Source organism: Onychostoma macrolepis, chromosome 17 (genome assembly GCF_012432095.1).
Source record: "Onychostoma macrolepis isolate SWU-2019 chromosome 17, ASM1243209v1, whole genome shotgun sequence".
NCBI lineage: Eukaryota > Metazoa > Chordata > Actinopteri > Cypriniformes > Cyprinidae > Onychostoma > Onychostoma macrolepis.
In genome coordinates, this window is record NC_081171.1 from 4,348,752 (window position 1) to 4,368,033 (window position 19,282).

Consider the following 19,282-nt stretch of genomic DNA (forward strand, 5'->3'; position numbering starts at 1 on the left):
AACTGATTATATGCAACAGCAAGAAATAACATGAAACAACAACTGACAATAATTAAAACATGCAAAGAAACACTGCAATTCAAGTATAATTACTTCTAGTGGAATCAGATGACAGTGATCAGAATATTTACTCAGGTCCATACACCGTTTTCAGAGCACAGAGTTATTGTTGTTCAATATCTGATTGAGGTTCTTTTCTAACCAGTGTATATTTCTAAGGATGCATTCTGTTTTTGACCTATGCACAAAAAACGCTGATTGTTTGTCATATTAGAGTCATATTAAAATTCAGACTTTTTGTCTGTAAGTATTTAACCCATCTAAAGCATGGAGCTTCTTTCAAGATAAACAAATAGAAAAAAATAAATAAATGTAAAAATAAGCTCCTCTCATTTGTCCTGGAAGGTTTTCTTGTTGTGTACTATAGCCATGATCCACAAAGATCTAACTTTTGTTATCTTACATCTGAAAGGTACTGGATGTCCTTCTAGTAGTAACCTAACACTGAGGGAATGTCAGTTTATGCCAAAAAAACACAGAAATTGTTGCACTAATTTTAATCTCCCAAAATATATATTTTTTTAAATAAGTAAAAAAATATTGTCAAAATTGTAAAACACACTTGCTTGCATTTTTTATTTTTTTTGCACTGATATAGAGAGTCTTGAAGCTGTTGGTGCATTTTCAAAAAAGTTTGCATAATTTGAATTTATGGAAATTTTCCTGTTTTATGAAGTTACTTGTTTTGTACACTGTATGCCATTAAACTGCTTAGGTTAAGATATAAGTCTTGTTTGAAAGTGCTTTCACTGTATGCTCAATTTTTTTATACATCTAATTGAATTACATCCTTTCGGCCTGAAGTTCTACCTGCAGTCTCTGCTACGTGAGAAAGAGTGCTTGTGTTCGGCACAGTAAACACTGAGGCTTCTCAAATGAATTTTACGGTCAGAATGGCATTTTTATCATTACATTAGGATATTAAATCACTTTAGGAAAAAGTGTAAACAATAGAATAAAAATCCCTTGGACTTTATGGCAGAAGAGTTCATGACCTATCATGAACGGCAAGAATGTTTTCTTTAAAATGTTCAAATAGTTTTAATTACAAATGTTAGTTAATCTGATATGCAGAAAATGGGACATAATGAGCCCGGGCCTTTAACATATTGGAAAGAAAAAGCTAATTAGGCAGATCACAGAGTGTTTACAACTTTCCATCCTAATCTTCATGTGCAATTGCTTTTGTATAGAATGAGAATTTGTGAATGAGTTATTGTTTTCATTTGCTGTGGAGATGACAAAGAAACCAAACTTTTTTACACTCATGAAGATTTGCTGATCGACTTTAGAACAAACTACAATTATAATTTTGCTCTTGCTTTTATTTAGCTTAAAATGAAATTGAGATGACAGATGTTGTATATAATGTAATACAGGTTTAATATGAATTACAAATTCTATATGCCGAAAACTGTGGTTCAAGTGTAATGCACAACTGATCTGACACTAAAATGTGTTTCTGTTGGATTTAATCTATTTTTAGTCAGGCTGAGGTAGTCATATTAAATAATATTTTTTTCATAAAACCAATTTAGATGTTACCCAACAAAACATGACGCAGTGTTGTATAATATATGCAATATTGTTATGCTATTCATCCTAGGAAGGTCTATTTTCACCATTTTTTATTTTGATAGTAATTTATCAGCTGATTTCCTAATTATCTGGAAAATTCTTGCATTAGTGTTTATTACAAAAATGAAAAGGTAGCAACTTAAACAATCCTTGAGGTTGTAGCATTGGTCTCATAAACAAATAATAAATACATACATACAGTACATACATAAATATACATCCTTTTTCTTAAAGGTCCTTTGGCTCTCAGCCCTTTTGTAAGTTTGTTTGCATTAAATTACACCAAATTAGATACCTGTAATTCTCTTACCATTAGCAAGTAACCACAACACACAATTATGCAATCCAACATCCTGCAAACTGGGAAATTTCCATTACATTTCCCCAGGTTATATTTACAAATGCAAATATAATGTCTGTCAAACGTGATTTGTTAAATCTGTGATTGGCAACACTCTAAACAAACTAATTGGTTGCAAAACAAGGTTGGATGAACAGACAGACAAACTCTCACTACGAGAGGGATGTGCATGCCTGTAGACAAAGTTTCATCCTGATTCCAGGGACTTCTAAACTGTATAATGTCTGAAGAAAACATCAGCTGGTTTTGGTTAGCCGAACTATGACTCAAATTAACTGATCCTGTTAACTCAGTATGAGAATCTCCACAGCAGCTCTAGTGTTTTAGGGCTCTTGATTGAATTAGCGTTCATGTTTGTCATGTGTTTGGAGATCTTTCTTGGCTCAATAATTACCCGGTGCTGTAACCGTCCATTTCCTTTATAAAGGAACAAAAACAAAGATAATTTGTTGTTATTTCTCAACAACAGCTAATTGTTGAATTTAAATGAACAATGATGCATCAAAACTATGTCTAGAAGTTTCCACAAACACTTAACTAACTAAATTTGTACGTTTTGAAGAAAAAAACTCTCCATCACCAAATTAGAGTGTTTTGAGTGATTGCCACTGAATGATTTCTAAGGTGTTTTTGGTTGTCGCGATGTGTTTGCAGCTTGCATCTCCTAAATAAATTCCTGTATTCTGTTCCAGTTTTTTTTTTTTTTGATCTGCTGGATGATAAGCTCTTTTTTTTTTAAACATATTTTTCAGATTTGAACCCACAATTAAATGAATCATTATATCAGCAAACACTGAACCTTGTAGTTGTTTTAGTAACATTAAAATACTATTATAGTTTTTTCTTCTTATTATTTATTACACATTTTAGATTTATAACTATTTACATCTGATATGCCCATGTACATAAAAAAAGATTTACAATACAGTATTACGAAACAATATTAGCAGGATAACAAGTACATGTTGTATACAAGTACTGTTCAAGAGGTCTGATAAAGTCTCAATAAGGTCCAACCAAAAGTCGCTTCGAATAAAAGTGTCTGCTAAATGACTAAATGTAAATGTGTACATTTTTAATAGCTTGAATTATTTTTATCTTTATACTTTCCTTTTTTTGTTGTTTGTTAAAGTTTTAGTAATTTTGCTTTTTTTTATTTAATGTTGCTGCAATTAGTTCTAACTTAAATTTTGTTGATATAACTTAAAAAGCCAACTAAACTAAAGTTAACTAAACCTATATTTTTAAGTCTAATTTTAAGTCTATTTTAAGCATGAACACTTTTTTAAGTAAAAACCACACATTATTCTAATACTGAAATATTGAATTTTAGGCTGTAATAACTACAGCAATCATTTTACAGTGTATATAATTTTATACTTTTTTTATATCAATTTTAGTTATTTCAGTACATCAATTTAAACTAAATGAAAAATGAGAAATTAGAAACTATCTGAAATAAAATACATTTTAAAACTATTTTATTTCAGTTAAGATTCATTTTAGGTAACATTTTTTTTTTTAATGGTTTTAGTTAACCATAATAATCCTGCTTATATTAGTTTGCTTGTTTATGTATTTTGTAAGAACACAAACTTGGATTTAATATGCATGCATTTGGGTTGTGATAAAGTCAAAAGGTTATTGAACAGCTTGTAGAACTATCACTTCCTGCTCTGTGGTAAGTGATTCAAGTTTCCTGTGAGATTTGGGTTCAACAACTTTGAGTTCGGTGGGCTCAGACCACCGTCATGTTGTGTTGCTCTCTCCAGTAGATGACCCTAGCCTAGACTGATCCACAGCATCTGTGCACCAACAAATGAGCTAACGGTAATATTTAATCTGCCCTTGATGTGTTTATTTCCTGTTTTGTGTTATCTTGATCTTCGGGCTCAGTAGTAATTCACGTTGATGGTCTTCATGTTGATAATGTTCTTCACAAAATAAAATTGTGTGAATGGTTGAAGGTGAGGTGCGTCTCTGTGTTTGAGCCCTGCCGCAAACTCATGCTGTTGGTTTAGAGAACTTGAGACAATCTTGTCATTTGTGGCCCAGCTGGGCAATTCAAATGGGTTGTATTTTTGTTTGCTGCAGCAGAAATGCATCTCATGGTATGTAATTTATCAGTTCATGCAATGCGTCTGTGCGTAAATGCATGAATGTAAACATGAACCTGATACATCATGACGTCACACACCATTGTTTCTCATGTTTCTTGTGACTTTGCCAGGTTTGCCACTGTTTTGTCCTTTTTGGAGTTTGACAGCCTTTGTGTCTACATTTTCTGTATAGAAAAGTGCATCATAAACATTTACCGTTTTGGAAACTCATGGTTTCAAAATGACTAGAGGGGTTGCAAAATGATGAACAATCTTTTTAAAGTTGTGTAATAACATGTTAAGTTATGTAATAAACAAAAGGTCGTTTTGGAAATTTTAATTATCCTACTTTTTTGAAAGGTCAAACTTTTCCTCTGAAAGAATGAAAATGTGTTTAGATGAACTCCTTGAGAAATGTGGAACATAAGAAAACCATTGCAGAGCGTTTTATGTAGGGGTTGTTTGTCACACTCGTGATGTTTGAATTCACATGCCCTCATTTAATTTCAAATTGCATTATGATGAAAGCTGTTCCTCCTCGGAATAACATTTGACCAGTCAGTTGATTTTAATTCACTCTGTGCCCATACTTTCTGCTTTACTGCTCTGGCCCAAAATGGCTGGAAAAGTCTATATTTTTTTATCTTTTTAAATACTCCTGAATGTTAGAATGTCACAAAAATGTTCACTCCCATTGCTCCTGAATTAGTAGGCTTTTCTCTTATTGTTATTACATAATACCTTTTCCATGGTTGTGAATTATTTTAACCCTATATGTCTACAGATGTCAACACGAAATCTGCTTTTACAGTTTAACTTAATGTCATGTGCCTTTTAAAGCATTGATGTTGGCTGAAGTTCAGACTGATTCTAAATGAGGAGTTTGTGTTTGATGTATCTTCTTCAGTAGCCTATCAGTAGCCTTCATGTCCTATACAGTTTTGTATTAAAAGACATTACGTAAATCTGTAAATTAGTGTAAATAATAATGATAATTATTCACAATTTCTGTCATCCTTGTATTGGTAGTATTTATATCTACTTAATGAAATTTAGAAATATTGGTTAAAGGGTTAGTTCACCCAAAAATGAAAATTCTGGCATTAATTACTCACCCTAGTGTCGTTCCAAACCCGTAAGACCTTCGTTCATCTTCGGAACACAAATTAAGAGATTTTTGATGGAATCCGAGAGCTCACTGACCCTGCATAGACAGCAAGGATATTACCACAATCAACGCACAGAAACTTAGCAAGGACATCGGTAAAATAGTCCATGTGACATCAGTTAAACTGTAATTTTACGATGCTACGAGAATACTTTTTCTGCTCAAAGAAAACAATAATAACATAATTTATTCAGCAATTCTTCTCCCCGAGTTACCGTCTTCCACCATTTTGGAGAGTATACCCCAGAATGTAATCAACGTACGTTCATTGTATATTGTTTACGTTCAGCATGCACGCGCTGTCTACTGAACGTTAACAACGCTGATTACATTGATTATGTTCTGGGGTACTCTCCAAAATGGTGGAAGACGGTACGTTTCTATGCGTTGATCGTGGTAATATCTTTGCTGGAGGGTCAGAGAGCTCTCAGATTTCATCAAAAATATCTTAATTTGTGTTCCGAAGATGAACGAAGGTCATACGGGTTTGGAACGACATGAGGGTGAGTAATTAATGGCAGAATTTTCATTTTTGGGTGAACTATCCCTTTAAGGTTTAACTCAGTTTGGCACATTACTACACTTAAAATAATTTGGTGTAGAATTTACTTAGAAATAATGATATAATTACAAAGAATGGCAAGTAACACATTGAATTAAACATGAAATTTTGAAGTAAGAAAACTGAAATACTGATTTCTTGTAAAACGTGCTCCAGAAATCTTTGTTTTATTTACATTTATTTATTTTTTACAGTATTAGTTACACTAAAAGCAGAGCTTTCAGATGAATTGGTTGCTGGATGCCTTTTAATGTTTATTAAAGTTGAAAAGTTGTTTGGAGAACTTTATTTCATTTTCTCATTTCAATGAATTACAAATCATACTTTCGTAAGTAGTGCTGCATGTGGATTCACAATTAGATTAAGATCAGGGTTTTGGCTGGGCGTTTGTAAGACATTCACCTTCATTGTTCTTGAGCCACACCAGTGTTTATTTTACCTTGTGTTTGGGTTTACTGAAAGAACTTTTTCCCAAGTGTTCGTTCCCAGCATACAGAAAGAGATGTCCACTGGAAGGCAGCTCAACACCGTGATGTTTTAACCTTCATACTTCACCAATGGTAAGTCGTTCTTTGAAAGGTGTGTAATATTAGATTTGAGCCACATGTATGTGGCCAATGTATATGCACACCCCCTTGAATTGCCTATTCTTGTCAGGACAAATCTTAATGCTAGAAAATGATATGCTTTCAGTGGTGTTGAAGCAGCAAGGCCCTTTTCTGTTCCAGCATGGCAATACTGCATGTAGAAATGCTTTGAGGAACTTACTGGTATGTACTCAGTTCAGACCTGAACATCTTCAAGATCAACTGGAACACCAACTGCAAGCCAGACCTCTTTACTGATGCTCTTAAGTCTAGGCAAATCCATGAATTTGCATGTTCCATGTTCAATCAATGTATAACATTTAGCGAAAGGCCTTCCCAGAACAGTTTAACCTTTAACATACCTTAAAAGTTTATGCTTTGTTGGAAGTTGGAAGCACAGAATTCTCTAGAATGCCATTAATATTTGTCTCACTGGAATTGGTGGAATAGGGAAACCTAAGAAATACCTCTTATTATTTAGGGAGTGTCCACATACTTTCCACCATTTCATAATTAATTTATATAAATGGGTGGGCCATGTGAACTGAATTTCTGGTTTGACATTTGATTGTTTTAGTTTTCTGCTCTAAATTATTTAATTGGATTTTAATATGCTTAAGTGACCTTAAATTAAATAATTTGACAGTTTAATTGCTTTAAATTATGTCACAAAATACATTGGTTTGGAGTACAATTAAGTGCTTTCCCTCATAGTTCCATGAGAAGATCTGTACTTCATTTTTACAACTTTGAAATTAACGTTTGCCTAAAAACAACAACAACAAAAAACAATTATAGTTATTCCACACACAATAGGAGCTATTTTGAGTGCCTTAATGCAATCATTGGCCTGTACATAAACACATGCGATGGATAAAGAAGCATAATCATGGGATAAAAACGTCCATTGTAGAGGTTGTCCCTCGGTCATCCCAGGACTCTCGTTCTCTCTCCCATTGATTCGTCGAGGCGTGCCAGTGTGTTCATGTGATGCAGGAAGGATGTGTCCTAAAAGAGTTTGCATCGAGCCAAACTGCATCACTTCTGAGCCCGACCACCGCTCAGCACTCATATTCGGTTATTCCCCATTTCGCTTTGCAGTTACATCGGGTGAAAGGGAAGAAGCCGAAGAGAACGAGAGAAGGATTGTGAAATGGGAGCTACGGCATCATCCGCGCAACGGGACAGCAGATGTGAGGAGGACGCAGCGGCGGAGGAGCTCACTGCAGCGGCGAGCGATGCTCAGGATGACGGCAGTGCTGCTGATGACAAGGTAGAATGCATGAACCAGCCTCCTGCTGCAGAGAAATGCCTCACAAAGTTTCAAAGACACGAGCTCTGAATCTAAAGACACAGGCTGTAACTCAAAACATAGTGTGCTGCCTCCGTTACGGCATTTTTGAGGTAATGCAGAACATAACATATGATGCTCAAAATGTTGTGTAGACAGGGACGATTTATTGTTTAGAGGTGGCTCTTTTTAGCTGAGGAGAAGGGATTTCTGAGTTTTGTTTATCTATCAGGTGTTTCTCTTTAGGATAAGTAAATTAGACAATTGCTTACAGAGTAAATAGATTGATAAAATAGTGTGGACTTTGGTGCTTTGGCAAATCTGAGGACAGTTGTGAAAAAGTAGAGTCTTTACAGGATAAAATGTTCAGATACAACAGACTAAAGCAATATACTTAACTTTTACTTTGAAACAATTTTCACTCAGAAATTGCATCAAGGCAATGTCTTAAATAATATACACAGAAATAGCAAGTAACACATTGGATTAAACATGACATTTTGAAGTAGAAAGACTGAAATAGTATTTTGTTTTCAAACCTGCTGTTTTAATTACAACTCATGTGTTTATTTTTAGCGGTTCATTACTTTTTTTAGTAGAAACAACTGATAAAAGAGATCTTATTTGTGATTTTTCTTTCATATATGAGGAGGCATCTTATCAGAATGTAGCTGTAAGAAGAAAGGTCATAGTTACATTAGGACGAAAGTGTGTTTTGATTGGTGTAGAACATATATCAAGAATGTCCATAATGCAATATCCTGAATATCATTTTCAGCTATTTAACTGCAGTAATGGGAGTCAAAAGAAAGATGATTAGATGACTTTGTCCTATTTATAGGTGTTTGGCCTAAATTCGCTGTATGAACAAAATATGCTTTGGTTCTAGTTCAGATTAGATAGTTTAGTTTAATAAGAGAGCACATTATTTGATTTGCATTAATTTTATATATAAAAAAATTGCTTTTAATTGATCACTGTAGTCTTGTGGCTTGAGAACTGCAGAAGTCCACATATTTGGATGAAATCACAAGTCATCTGCCAAGTATTTCTGTTAATACTGCAGACAGAATAAATTTAATAACACTGATAATGGATGCATCCTCATTGGCTGGAAAATAACATGGCATCTTTTTTACTTGACTCTAAACTTAAATTAGATTTAAAAGCGTTTCATCACTACTAAACTGCTTCTTGTCATGTGGGTTGAATTTCTGGTTTGTCCTTTGATGTTTGTTTGCTTATTCATCTGAATTTTTTATTGGATTAAATGTGTAGTTCAAGAATTTTAAAATGCAATTTCTTTTCGGTTTTTGAAAAGATGGTTTATTACATATCACAATTCCATCTCCTTTTAATTTTTGGGCTTGTCAGTTTTTTTTTTTTGTACTAATGTGTGAACATTAATGGAGGGATACTTGTAGTGCTCTCATTCCCAAAGGATTGATGGAATTCTCCCTTACTGCACTGGATGCATCGATTTTCCATGTAAAACATGATGAGGTCAGCCATGGTTTAACAGGAAGTCTGTGAGATGGCTTTTAGTCAAAGGAGAGCTACAGTATGTGATGCTCAGGTTCCATAATTGTGTTCATTTATTTTGTTTTGTTAGTTATCCCAAGGGTCATCTCCTTCAAACTACATTGTGGTTAGGCACTTAACATTCAAAAAATGTGGTATTGTGATAACTTTTGTAAAAATGTTTGGGGAATTTCTTAACTTGAATCAAACTTCGTTGTTGTAGTTTTCCGTAGTTTCTTTGGCCTGAGTGAGCAGTGCTGTACGTACACGAGACAAACTATAATATGACAAACTCACTGAGATTGTTGCCAATAGCATATAGGTAATATGTATAGTTAAGAGCTACAGGGATGTAATGATAAATAATTTATAAAGTATAATTTACTTTGTTAACCACTCCTTAATCTGTCCTCTCTTTTCCAAACAGTTATTACAGAAAAACGGGCAGATCTCCAGTTTGAATGTAAAGACAAGGAACCATGCAGATGAATTAAATGGCAACTTTGAGGAGCGAGTACTTGCAGATGGTATGTAAAACTATATTATTGCTAATAATTTCATTGTTTCCCATATTGTTTCCAAATGAAATGAGAACAGCACTTTTATAAAGTAGTAAATATCAAATATTTTATGAGTATACACTTACCTTGACACTTTTCTACGACAGCGTTTTAGTGCCACGTTAAAAATTAAAAAAATCTAAAATTACAAGAAATATTGAAATATTCTTGTAATATTTCAAGAATAAAGTCAAAATTACGAGAATAAAGTTGAAACATTACGAGAATAAAGTGGAAATATTTAGAGAATAAAGTCGAAATGTTTCGAGAATAAAGTTTAAATATTATGAGAATAACGAAAAAATATTACGAGAATAAAGTCTAAATGTTTCTAGAAAAAAGTCGAAATGTTTTGAGATTAAAGTCGAAATGTTTTAATAATAAAGTCGAAATGTTTAGAGAATAAAGATTATAGTTATAATATTTTGAGATTTACATTTAGCAGACGCTTTTACCCAAAGCGACTTACATTGCATTCAAGTTACAGTTTTTACATTTTTATCAGCTCTTGCTTTCCCTGGGAATCGAACCCATGATCTTGGCATTGCTAACACCATGCTCTACTATTTGAGCTACAGGAAAGCTCTAGATAGGCTATTCTAGCCTTTTGCACATGCAAATAGCCCGGATTGGGAGCACCGGGAGATATTCCAAATCAGTTTTCAAAATCTGTCAGTTGTATAGTGAAATACAAACAATATGTAGGCTATATTGCAATAATGTGTTTGTCAAGCGGCATGTGAGTCAATCATCTTTCCGATTACAATAACGAACGACGAGACATTATTTTCATCATAAATTAGGCTAAACTGTTTTTTTTTTCATGCCTTATGATGTTCCTTCACTTTATATCTTGTTATAAACTTGAAATAAAGAGCAAAAACACATTTATAATTTGTATTTCGTTATAAAACTGACAGAATTTGAAAACTGAGATTTGGAATATCTCCCGGTGCTCCCAATCCGGGCCATCTCGTAATCTTAGATTTTTTACAAATTTTTAACGTGGCACTAAAACGCCATCGTACTTTTCATCATTATTTATTTATTTATTTTTTGTCAGTTGGCTCAGGGTTTGTTACTCTGAAAGAAGATGGCACAGAAACAATTGAAGACCTCCAGGAAATGGATGCTCTTCAACCAGTCACGAAGAATGAGAGCACAGAGATGGTTAATGCAGATAGTGTGACTGTGAAGGAAGAAACTGTGGAGGACAACCAAGTGAATGATATCGATGAAGTTGGCTTCAAAAGAATCTTCAGATTTGTTGGATTTAAGTTTACCCTAAAAAAAGACACATGTGAAAAGACTGAATCAGATGAACAAGAAGAAAAAGTCACAAGTCCCTCAGAGGACTCCAGTGACACCCAGGAGAACAGTGCAGTGGCAGCAAATGAAAGCACACCTGACGAAACTCAAAAAAGTGAGGCGTCTTCCCAGCCTGATGCAGCTGAACCCTCTCAACAAACAGACAATGAAAAAGAGCTGGATCAGGACATAAAGGTAGTGGAACATCAAGTGGAGGACACACCTGAGAAAGAACTGGCAAAAGAAGCAAGTCCTGAGCCGGAGGAACCGATGTCACCAATCAAGCAATTCTTTACACAAGGAATCTTTGCCAGTTTAAGAAAGAAAAAGAAAGAAGAGGAAATGCAAAAAGAGAGTAAGGAAGAGGAACTCAAAAGAATTGAGAGAATGGGTGTAGAAGAGGCTGAAAAAGAGGACAGTAAATGTATGTGCCTTGATATCCCTTATATTACATCAGAGGAAGAAAAATATTCACAGGAGAAAGACAATGACAAGTTGTTACCTGAAGGAGAGCTTCAGAATTCTCTAGAGAAAGATAAGGTACAAGGAAGTCCACTTAAAAGACTTTTCAGGAAATTTTCCACAAGAAGGCAGAGAGAAAGTAAAGCTGCAGAAAAGGTGATTGAGGCAGAGGAACAAGTCTCTGAACAGCCGAAGCCATCCTCGGAATTGACAGAGCTCGCAAAAGTGGAGGAACCAGTGGTTGGGGAACCAAAACCTGCTGAAGAGGAGCTGGTGGCTGATGTAAGCCCTCAAGAGTCCAAAAAGAAATCTGACACCACCGTTTCCTGGGAGGCACTGATTTGTGGTGGCTCTGCTAAAAAAAAAGCTAGAAAAACAAATGAGGATGAAACGCCAGACAAAGGAGAGGAATATGAGAAAACAACTGACTCTCCATTGGGAAGTTCCATTGAGGGTGATTATGATCATCTCACATCATCTAATGAACAAACTGGAAGTTCTGCAGAGGGAGAGATGGGATCCACATGGAAAACGTTTAAAAAAATGGTCACCCCGAAGAGAAAGGTCAGAACTGGAGAAAGTAGTACCCCTGAGCAGATACCTTCAGACAGTGAGATGAACAAAGACGAACTATTTTCTATGAAGAAACTTATTCCAGGGCATAAAAAGAGAATATCAGATGCAAAGAAAGACCCAACATCCTCAGATGAGGCTGCAAAGGATCATGAAACAGGTGATGAAGATGATGAAACCCCAGCTATTATTCCTCTGTCTGAGTATGAAATAATTGAACCTGAAAGTCTGAAGGAGGTGCATGAACAACGAGTTGAAATCACAATAAAGCATGAGATGCCAGAGATGACAACACCAGTGTTAGAACAGGACACATCTAATGACTTGGTGCCCAAAATTGCAGCTAAAGTTCCAATTAACACTGTACCAACAGTCATACATGGATTATCAGAGGACTTTGAAGAACTTACAGACTTCGTGAGCAAACATCAGCAACTGAGTGACATTCCAGAAGAAGGCATCATTGAGGAAAGCATTGAAACACCAGTATCATCTGCTGAGTGGACAACACAGGATGACACCTTAGCTGAGGACATTGTGGAGTTGACAGCAGATGCGGTCACTGCCCCAGAACCATCAAGTGAACAATTTATTGGGGATGACACTACTGAAATGGTCTCGGCAGTCTCGCAACTAACCGATTCACCCAGGTCATCTGGGCATGTTACACCAGTGTCAGCTGAATATTGCATACAAACATCAGAAGTGATCCTACAGGAAGCTATTCAATCCATCTGCATGACTCCAAGTGTTCAGTCAGTAACTACAAAAGATGAAAGCCAAGAATCTCTGGCCGTGTCATTTTCACCTTATATTGTACAGTCATTCACAACAGAGGAACAAAAGGTTTTGGTTGCACATAAGAAAACTGAGGCAACGGCAATATGTACAGGCCTAAAATCTCAAGAAATAGAATCTGTTGAAGAACATCTCCCTGTACCCTTAGTGGAGGCAATACCTGAAGTAAGTGATGCTGTCCCAACTGAATTAGTCTCTGATAACTTTACAGATGAAACTGAAATTGCAGGACTTGGGACAGATGAGGTCTATAAGGCTGAAATTAAGGAAGTGAAGACTGAGTATCAGAAAATAATTGCGAGTGAAAAGGAATCTGCCATTGAAACTGAGCTAAGTGTAGAGCAAGTCATTCAATTAGTAGCAGAGTCTGTTGTGGGAGAATCAGAAGAGACTCATATGGAGGACCAAAGAGAGGAATGTACAACTGGTATTGAACTCAGACAAGTGATTGAGACAATGCCAAGTGAAGCTGGGCTGGAAAAGGTTATGTCAGACTACACCCATGGTCCTGAAACAGAGTGTCCATTGCATTCAGTGTTAGAGGAACCTGTATATGAACATCCAGTAGCTGCTGAACCTGAAAAAAAGCTCATGCTTTCAGATGTTGAATTGTCTGTTGCTGAGCATGATCAACCTGCATCCATTGAAGTTGTTGAGCATTTGACACATGGTGATATAGACAGCAGTCCTGGTACTACCACAAGTAAAGAAGTCAAAGAAATAGAAATTAATGCCTCTGCTGTGGAGTGTCTGGAAATCACAGAGACTTATAGTATTATAAGTCGAATTTCAGATCACATACAGGCAGAAACACTGGAGTTAGAAGGGAGTTTACAATTAGAAGCAGTTGAATCAATACATGTTGATGCCTGTGAAATACAAGTTGACGTAAAAGATGCAGTCTTATTAGCAGGTGATTCAGCAGTGACTGTGGAGGACATCAGTGGGAAAATGGAAGAAAAAGATTATGAAAAAATGGCACAGCAGGACATTAAGGAATTACATGTAGAAGAAGAGGCAGGGGATGATGTTGCTTCAGAAGTTGTTAAAAATATTGAGGTTGAAAATATTTCAGAAGCTAGAAATGAATCATTAGCCAGAGAACAGCTGCCAGCCAAGGAGGTGTCACTTCCAGAACCTGTATTAGTTGAAGAGGCTGAAGAGCTCCATAAAGAAGACATTGAAACATATTTGGATGATAAAGTGGAAGACAGTGCAACTGACAGAACGGATGGGATTTTTGTGAAAGAGGAAGTGGAACATGCAGTAAAAGAAGGGCAAACTCTGACAAACACGGACAGCAATGAAACTCCTACTGATGAATCTCCTGAAATAATTGTTGATGCAGGAAGTGAAATTGGAGACATGGTTCATAAAATAAGAGAACACGCAGTTGTTCCTGCATTTTCAAAAGATGTATCTGAGCACACAGAAACACCAGAAGAGCCTGACGTTAGTTCTGAAGCCATACTAAAACCTCTAGAGATAGCATTGCCAGAAGTTGATGTAAAACCTGTAATTGTGGTTTCTCAAACAGAAGACTGGGGTCAAGACACCAAACCAAGTCCAGAACTTCCCAAAGATAATGCACAACCAGCGACAATGGAGAATATTAAGACTGGTAAAGTTTTAGAGATGGTTGCCATTATCGAGAACACAACAAAACAATCTGGGAAAGAGAAGCCTATGGTGTCTGATCCAGTAACACAGGTACTTGCAAAATCTAAGCTACCAAAGACAACAGAACAAGAGGGTGAAGCAATAGATGGTGACCAGTCCCCAGCAATGACATCATCAGAAATGAAAGAAACGGCAGTTCCAGAAGAAAAAGATACAATGGCTGTTGCTCCCAAACCAGAACCAGAAGGGTTTGATTCAGGGCCGACTATGATTGAAGTGGCTACAATCACAGTGCTGGCACAAAATTATACTGCTGCAGAAATAGAGGTTAGTAATATGAGTGAAAAGAAGAATGAAGAAGAAAATGCTAGTCTAAAATGTGAACCTCTTGAACAGGTAACAGAAAAGATACTGTCAAATGAGTTGCAGGTAGACAAGACAGAAATTAAAGATGAAATACCTGCAGTAATGGAAATAACACCCACTGCACAAGAATCACTGCTGACCTCTGAAGTTACAGGAAAAATGCCAGAAGTTGTTTCTGAGATACAGTCCCAAGTAGTGAGTGAACTCAGGGCTGAGACGCTTGAAGTGACAGAACCAAAGGTAGAAATTCCAGTGGTATCAGAAGTGAAAGTAGAGACAGCTGTAGTAACTGAACTAGACGTGGAGACACCAGTTGTCACCTCAGTGGTTAAAGAACTTGAAGTAGAAACACCAGTGGTAACATCTATGGCAAAATCAACTGATACTCATAATTCTGCTGTTACATCACAAAATCAAAACATAGACACTGACACATCAGTGTTGCCAACAGTGATCAAACAAGAAGTGGTGGAGATTCCCACTGTTATTTCTGTAGTAGTGACACCAGCTACACCTTTAGATGAAGTAACACCATTTGTAACTTTAGGCAGTGAGTCAAAGGATGTACCTCCAGTAAAAGACACAGCTGTCGAAACACCAAATGTTGAATCAGTGATCGTGAGGACTGCTGTGGCCCCAGTAGTAGAGATACAGAATGTGATTCCAGTGGTAGCAACATCATATCTTGGTTCCGTAATAGTAACAGAAGCTGCATCTCCAGTGGTAAGTACAGGAACAGTGACTTCTACACTAGCAGAAGCACCAGTTGTGAGCACAGTTGTAGAAACACCTGTTTTTTCTGTCACAGCAGTAAAATCATCTCCAGCTCTGGTAGAGAAAACAGTTGTGTCCCCTGTAGTAGAGATCCCAGCCACAGTAACATCTGTTGTGGAGACTCCAGCTGTTGTTTCAGTGGAAGAGACTGTACCTCCAGAAGAGGTTACACTAGATGTGACCTCATTTGCAGGAACACCTGTGAGCCAAGTAATTGAAACTCCCATTGTCTCCATCACATCAGTAAAACCAACTGTAGCTGAAGTGGCAAAGACACCAGACACTGAGATACCAGCTATGATTTCAGTGACAGTGGCAGAAGCTGTATCTCCTGTAGTAGTTACATCAGCTGGAACTCCAACAGCATCAGAAACAATTATGATCCCAGAAGTAAAAACTTCAATAGGAACTTCACCAGCAGAGACATCACTTGTGACACCAGTGGTAGAAACACCAGCTCAGATTCCAGCAATTACAACAGATGCAGCACATCCAGTTACACCAGCAGCAACTGCAGCATCAGAAACATCAGCTGTGATCCCAGCTGTAGAAACTGCTGTTGTAGAGTCACCTCCAGTTGCAGTGGTTGAGACACCAGTTGTGACCCAAGTGGTACAGACACCAGGTCAGGTTTCAGTGATGGTAACAGAGACTGTCCCTCCGGTAGTTGTTTCAGAAGAGACTGCAGCAGTAGAAACACCTGTTGAGGTCCCAGTATTACAAACTCCTGTTGTAAATTCAGCTCCAGTTGCAGTGGATAAGACACCAGTTGTGACCCCAGTGGTACAGACACCAGGTCAGGTTTCAGTGATGGTAACAGAGACTGTCCCTCCGGTAGTTGTTTCAGTGGTGACTGCAGCAGTAGAGGCACCTGTTGTGATCCCAGTAGTAGAAACTCCTGTTGTAAAGTCAACTCCAGTTGCAGTGGTTGAAACACCAGTTTTGACCCCAGTGGTACAGACGCCAGGTCAGGTTTCAGTGATGGTAACAGAGATTGCACCTCCAGTAGTTGTTTCAGTGGTGACTGCAGCAATAGAGGCACCTGTTGTGATCCCAGTAGTAGAAACTCCTGTTGTAAAGTCAATTCCAGTTGCAGTGGTTAAGACACCAGTTGTGACCCCAGTGGTACAGACACCAAGTCAGATTTCAGAGATGGTAACAGACTCTACACCTCCAGTAGTTGTTTCAGCAGTGACTGCAGCAGCAGAAACACCTGTTATGATCCCAGTAGTGGAAACTCCAACTCCAGTTGTAGTGGCAGAGACACCAGTTGTAACCCCAGTGATGATGACACCAATTGTGACTCCAATAGCGGAAAGGTCAGTTGTGAGCCTAGTACTAGAAACGACCACAGAAGCACCAACTGCAATTGCAATGGCAGAGAGACCTGTTATGATCCCAGTGGTACAGACACCAGCTCTGGTTTCAGTGATTGCAAAAGAGGCTGCACTTCCAGTAGTTCTACAAGCAGTGACTGCAGAAGTAGAAGTAAAGCCACCAGTGGCAGAGACACCAGTTTCAGTACCAGAAGCACCTGCTGTGATCCCAGCAGTACAAACACCAGTTACAGAGCAGGCAGCACAGACACCGACGACACCAGCCGTGCCCTTGGTAAAGGCAACATCAGTTGTAACTGGGATGGAGGCACCCACTGTGACTTCATTAGAAAAGGCCCGACAGGAAACACCAGCAGCAGAGACACCTGCTTTATCCCCTGTGACGATAGCACCAGTTATTGCCGCAGTTGTAGTAGCAACAGCTCCACCTGTTGCTACACCAGAAGTAAAGAAAGCAATGTTGCAGGTAGTTGAACAGGAGAAAAAGGAAGCAAAGTCAGAGGCTTCAGTTGTGTCTAAAGATGTTGAACCACCATTTGTGGCTGCGAAAGAGGTAAAGATATCAGTTTTAACTGAAGAGTGTAAATCAGATGAAGAAAATGGGAAGGCTTCCTTGCAGCATACTTCAACAGAACCTCAGTCAGAGGTAGAGGAGGATGTGTGGGAGGATGCTGTAGATAATATTGGAGATTCCCTGTGTCAGGTGACACACACAGAGGGTGCACCCCAAGATACTGCTGCTAAACAAACATCTGATGCTGCAATTTGATAGTGGCGAGCTAAACCAGATGAAAGATTTAAATGAGTTGGTAAGTGATTTTATTATATTCCACTCAGTTATCAGTCATTTCTGATGATTTTTTAAAATTCATAACTGATTCTGTAATTTCAGGTGCAAGTTTAACCAGGAAAATTCAAAACATTTTACACCTGGCACAGCACAAAATCAGCTGGGATTCACATTTCTGATAACAAAGAAATGACCAAACCACTGAGAAGTAAAATTGCATCATTAAATTTCCATTAAGCAAAAGTGAAACCAAAAACAGTAGTTATTCAGTGGACAGGCTGTTTTTTGATCATAAACTACATTTTTACATTTTACTTTGATGCAGAAAATATTTCAACATATAAAACCCTTCAAAAGCAGCTATTTTGTCATATTTTTACTGAGAGTATTTGTCAATGTATGAATTTTTTTTATCCTAACTCAGACATTAGCATAAGCTTATGTCGCATTATATCATGTTGTATTACATATCTAAAAAAAAACTAAAAAAAAACATTTGTACACATGCATATCCTGACCGTTTGGCATATTTAGCATAAGAAAATGATTGTCATTGTTGAAGAATGTGCAATTCCTGGTATTTAAAGATATTTACTAAATCAAAGGTAATTTTGTTTTGAACCATCATATACCTCTTGATTTGCATCTAGGATAAATTTATTTTATACTCTAAATATGATGTACACTTAATTACCAAAGCTGTAATGAGCACATTACAATCATACTCTGTCAGAGAGATTTAGACTGAAAATTACAAATTGTTTAATTTGTTTTACAAATAACAGTCAAAAACTCGTGATTTATTTTTGTTGCCATGTCATTGTTATGAATATATATATTTTTTAATTTACCATTTTAATTCACAGAAACACCCAATTTCAGAAAATATTTGTGACTATATTTTTGGCATAAAGCATGCAAACTGATGTTGCAACTACTGACTTTTCCCCATGTATGTTTTTTTTCCCCAGAGAAGCACTTAACATAAATAAATGTTCCATGAGTATCAAATGAGGAATGAGTATCAAAACACTCTGTACTGCATAAAGTTGAGCGTTTTTGTTAATATTATACAACCTGCCTTGCCTGCATTACAGAGGTTTGCGTCTGGCCTGATACAATAAGCCATTACAATACTGAAAACAAATTTTTAAATTATTCTAATATATTGCTTAGAAGCGCTCGAAACCACATGTACAGACTGTTTGATTATACAGACTATGCATCTTTAAAGAAATTTCAATATTAACAATCAACTAAATACAAGAGTGTAGTATTGTTCCTGGATTTTGCGACAAATGTATGGTTTAATACAAATTATAATTTTAAGTTTTATTTAAATAAAAGAAACTTTACCAATTTTTGACTTGTGATTTATGAAAAGTTGATATACAGCATACTAGAACAGTGTTTATTTCTTTTGGCGAATGGATGAAAGACAGCCTCATAATATGCTGGTTTATTTTC

At 36.7% G+C, this 19,282-nt stretch overlaps 1 protein-coding gene and 1 pseudogene across 2 annotated transcripts; one reads left to right on the forward strand and one right to left on the reverse strand.

Annotated features, from left to right (window-relative positions):
• The window catches only part of LOC131523534 (NACHT, LRR and PYD domains-containing protein 3-like), a 454,982-nt pseudogene that overhangs the window by 97,482 nt on the left and 338,218 nt on the right, over positions 1-19,282 (reverse strand).
• On the forward strand, positions 7,308-19,176 carry akap12a (A kinase (PRKA) anchor protein 12a). Of its 2 annotated transcripts, none has more exons than XM_058749892.1 (4): positions 7,308-7,688; positions 9,655-9,754; positions 10,851-17,834; positions 17,918-19,176. In XM_058749892.1, exons 1-3 carry the CDS (start codon positions 7,569-7,571, stop codon positions 17,792-17,794), a joined length of 7,164 nt encoding a protein of 2,387 aa, XP_058605875.1. In that variant the 5' UTR covers positions 7,308-7,568; the 3' UTR covers positions 17,795-17,834; positions 17,918-19,176. The 2 variants fall into 2 exon arrangements, with proteins under 2 accessions (XP_058605875.1, XP_058605876.1); XM_058749893.1 differs by lacking the exon at positions 7,308-7,688 and adding an exon at positions 7,702-7,819.

Excerpts from the sequence above, each read along its gene's own strand:
- akap12a (XM_058749892.1), top strand. The coding sequence starts at position 7,569 with ATGGGAGCTACGGCATCATCCGCGCAACGGGACAGCAGATGTGAGGAG. Across the intron at positions 7,689-9,654 it reads GCAGTGCTGCTGATGACAAG|TTATTACAGAAAAACGGGCA; the intron begins GTAGAATGCATG and ends TTTTCCAAACAG. Across the intron at positions 9,755-10,850 it reads GGAGCGAGTACTTGCAGATG|TTGGCTCAGGGTTTGTTACT; the intron begins GTATGTAAAACT and ends ATTTTTTGTCAG.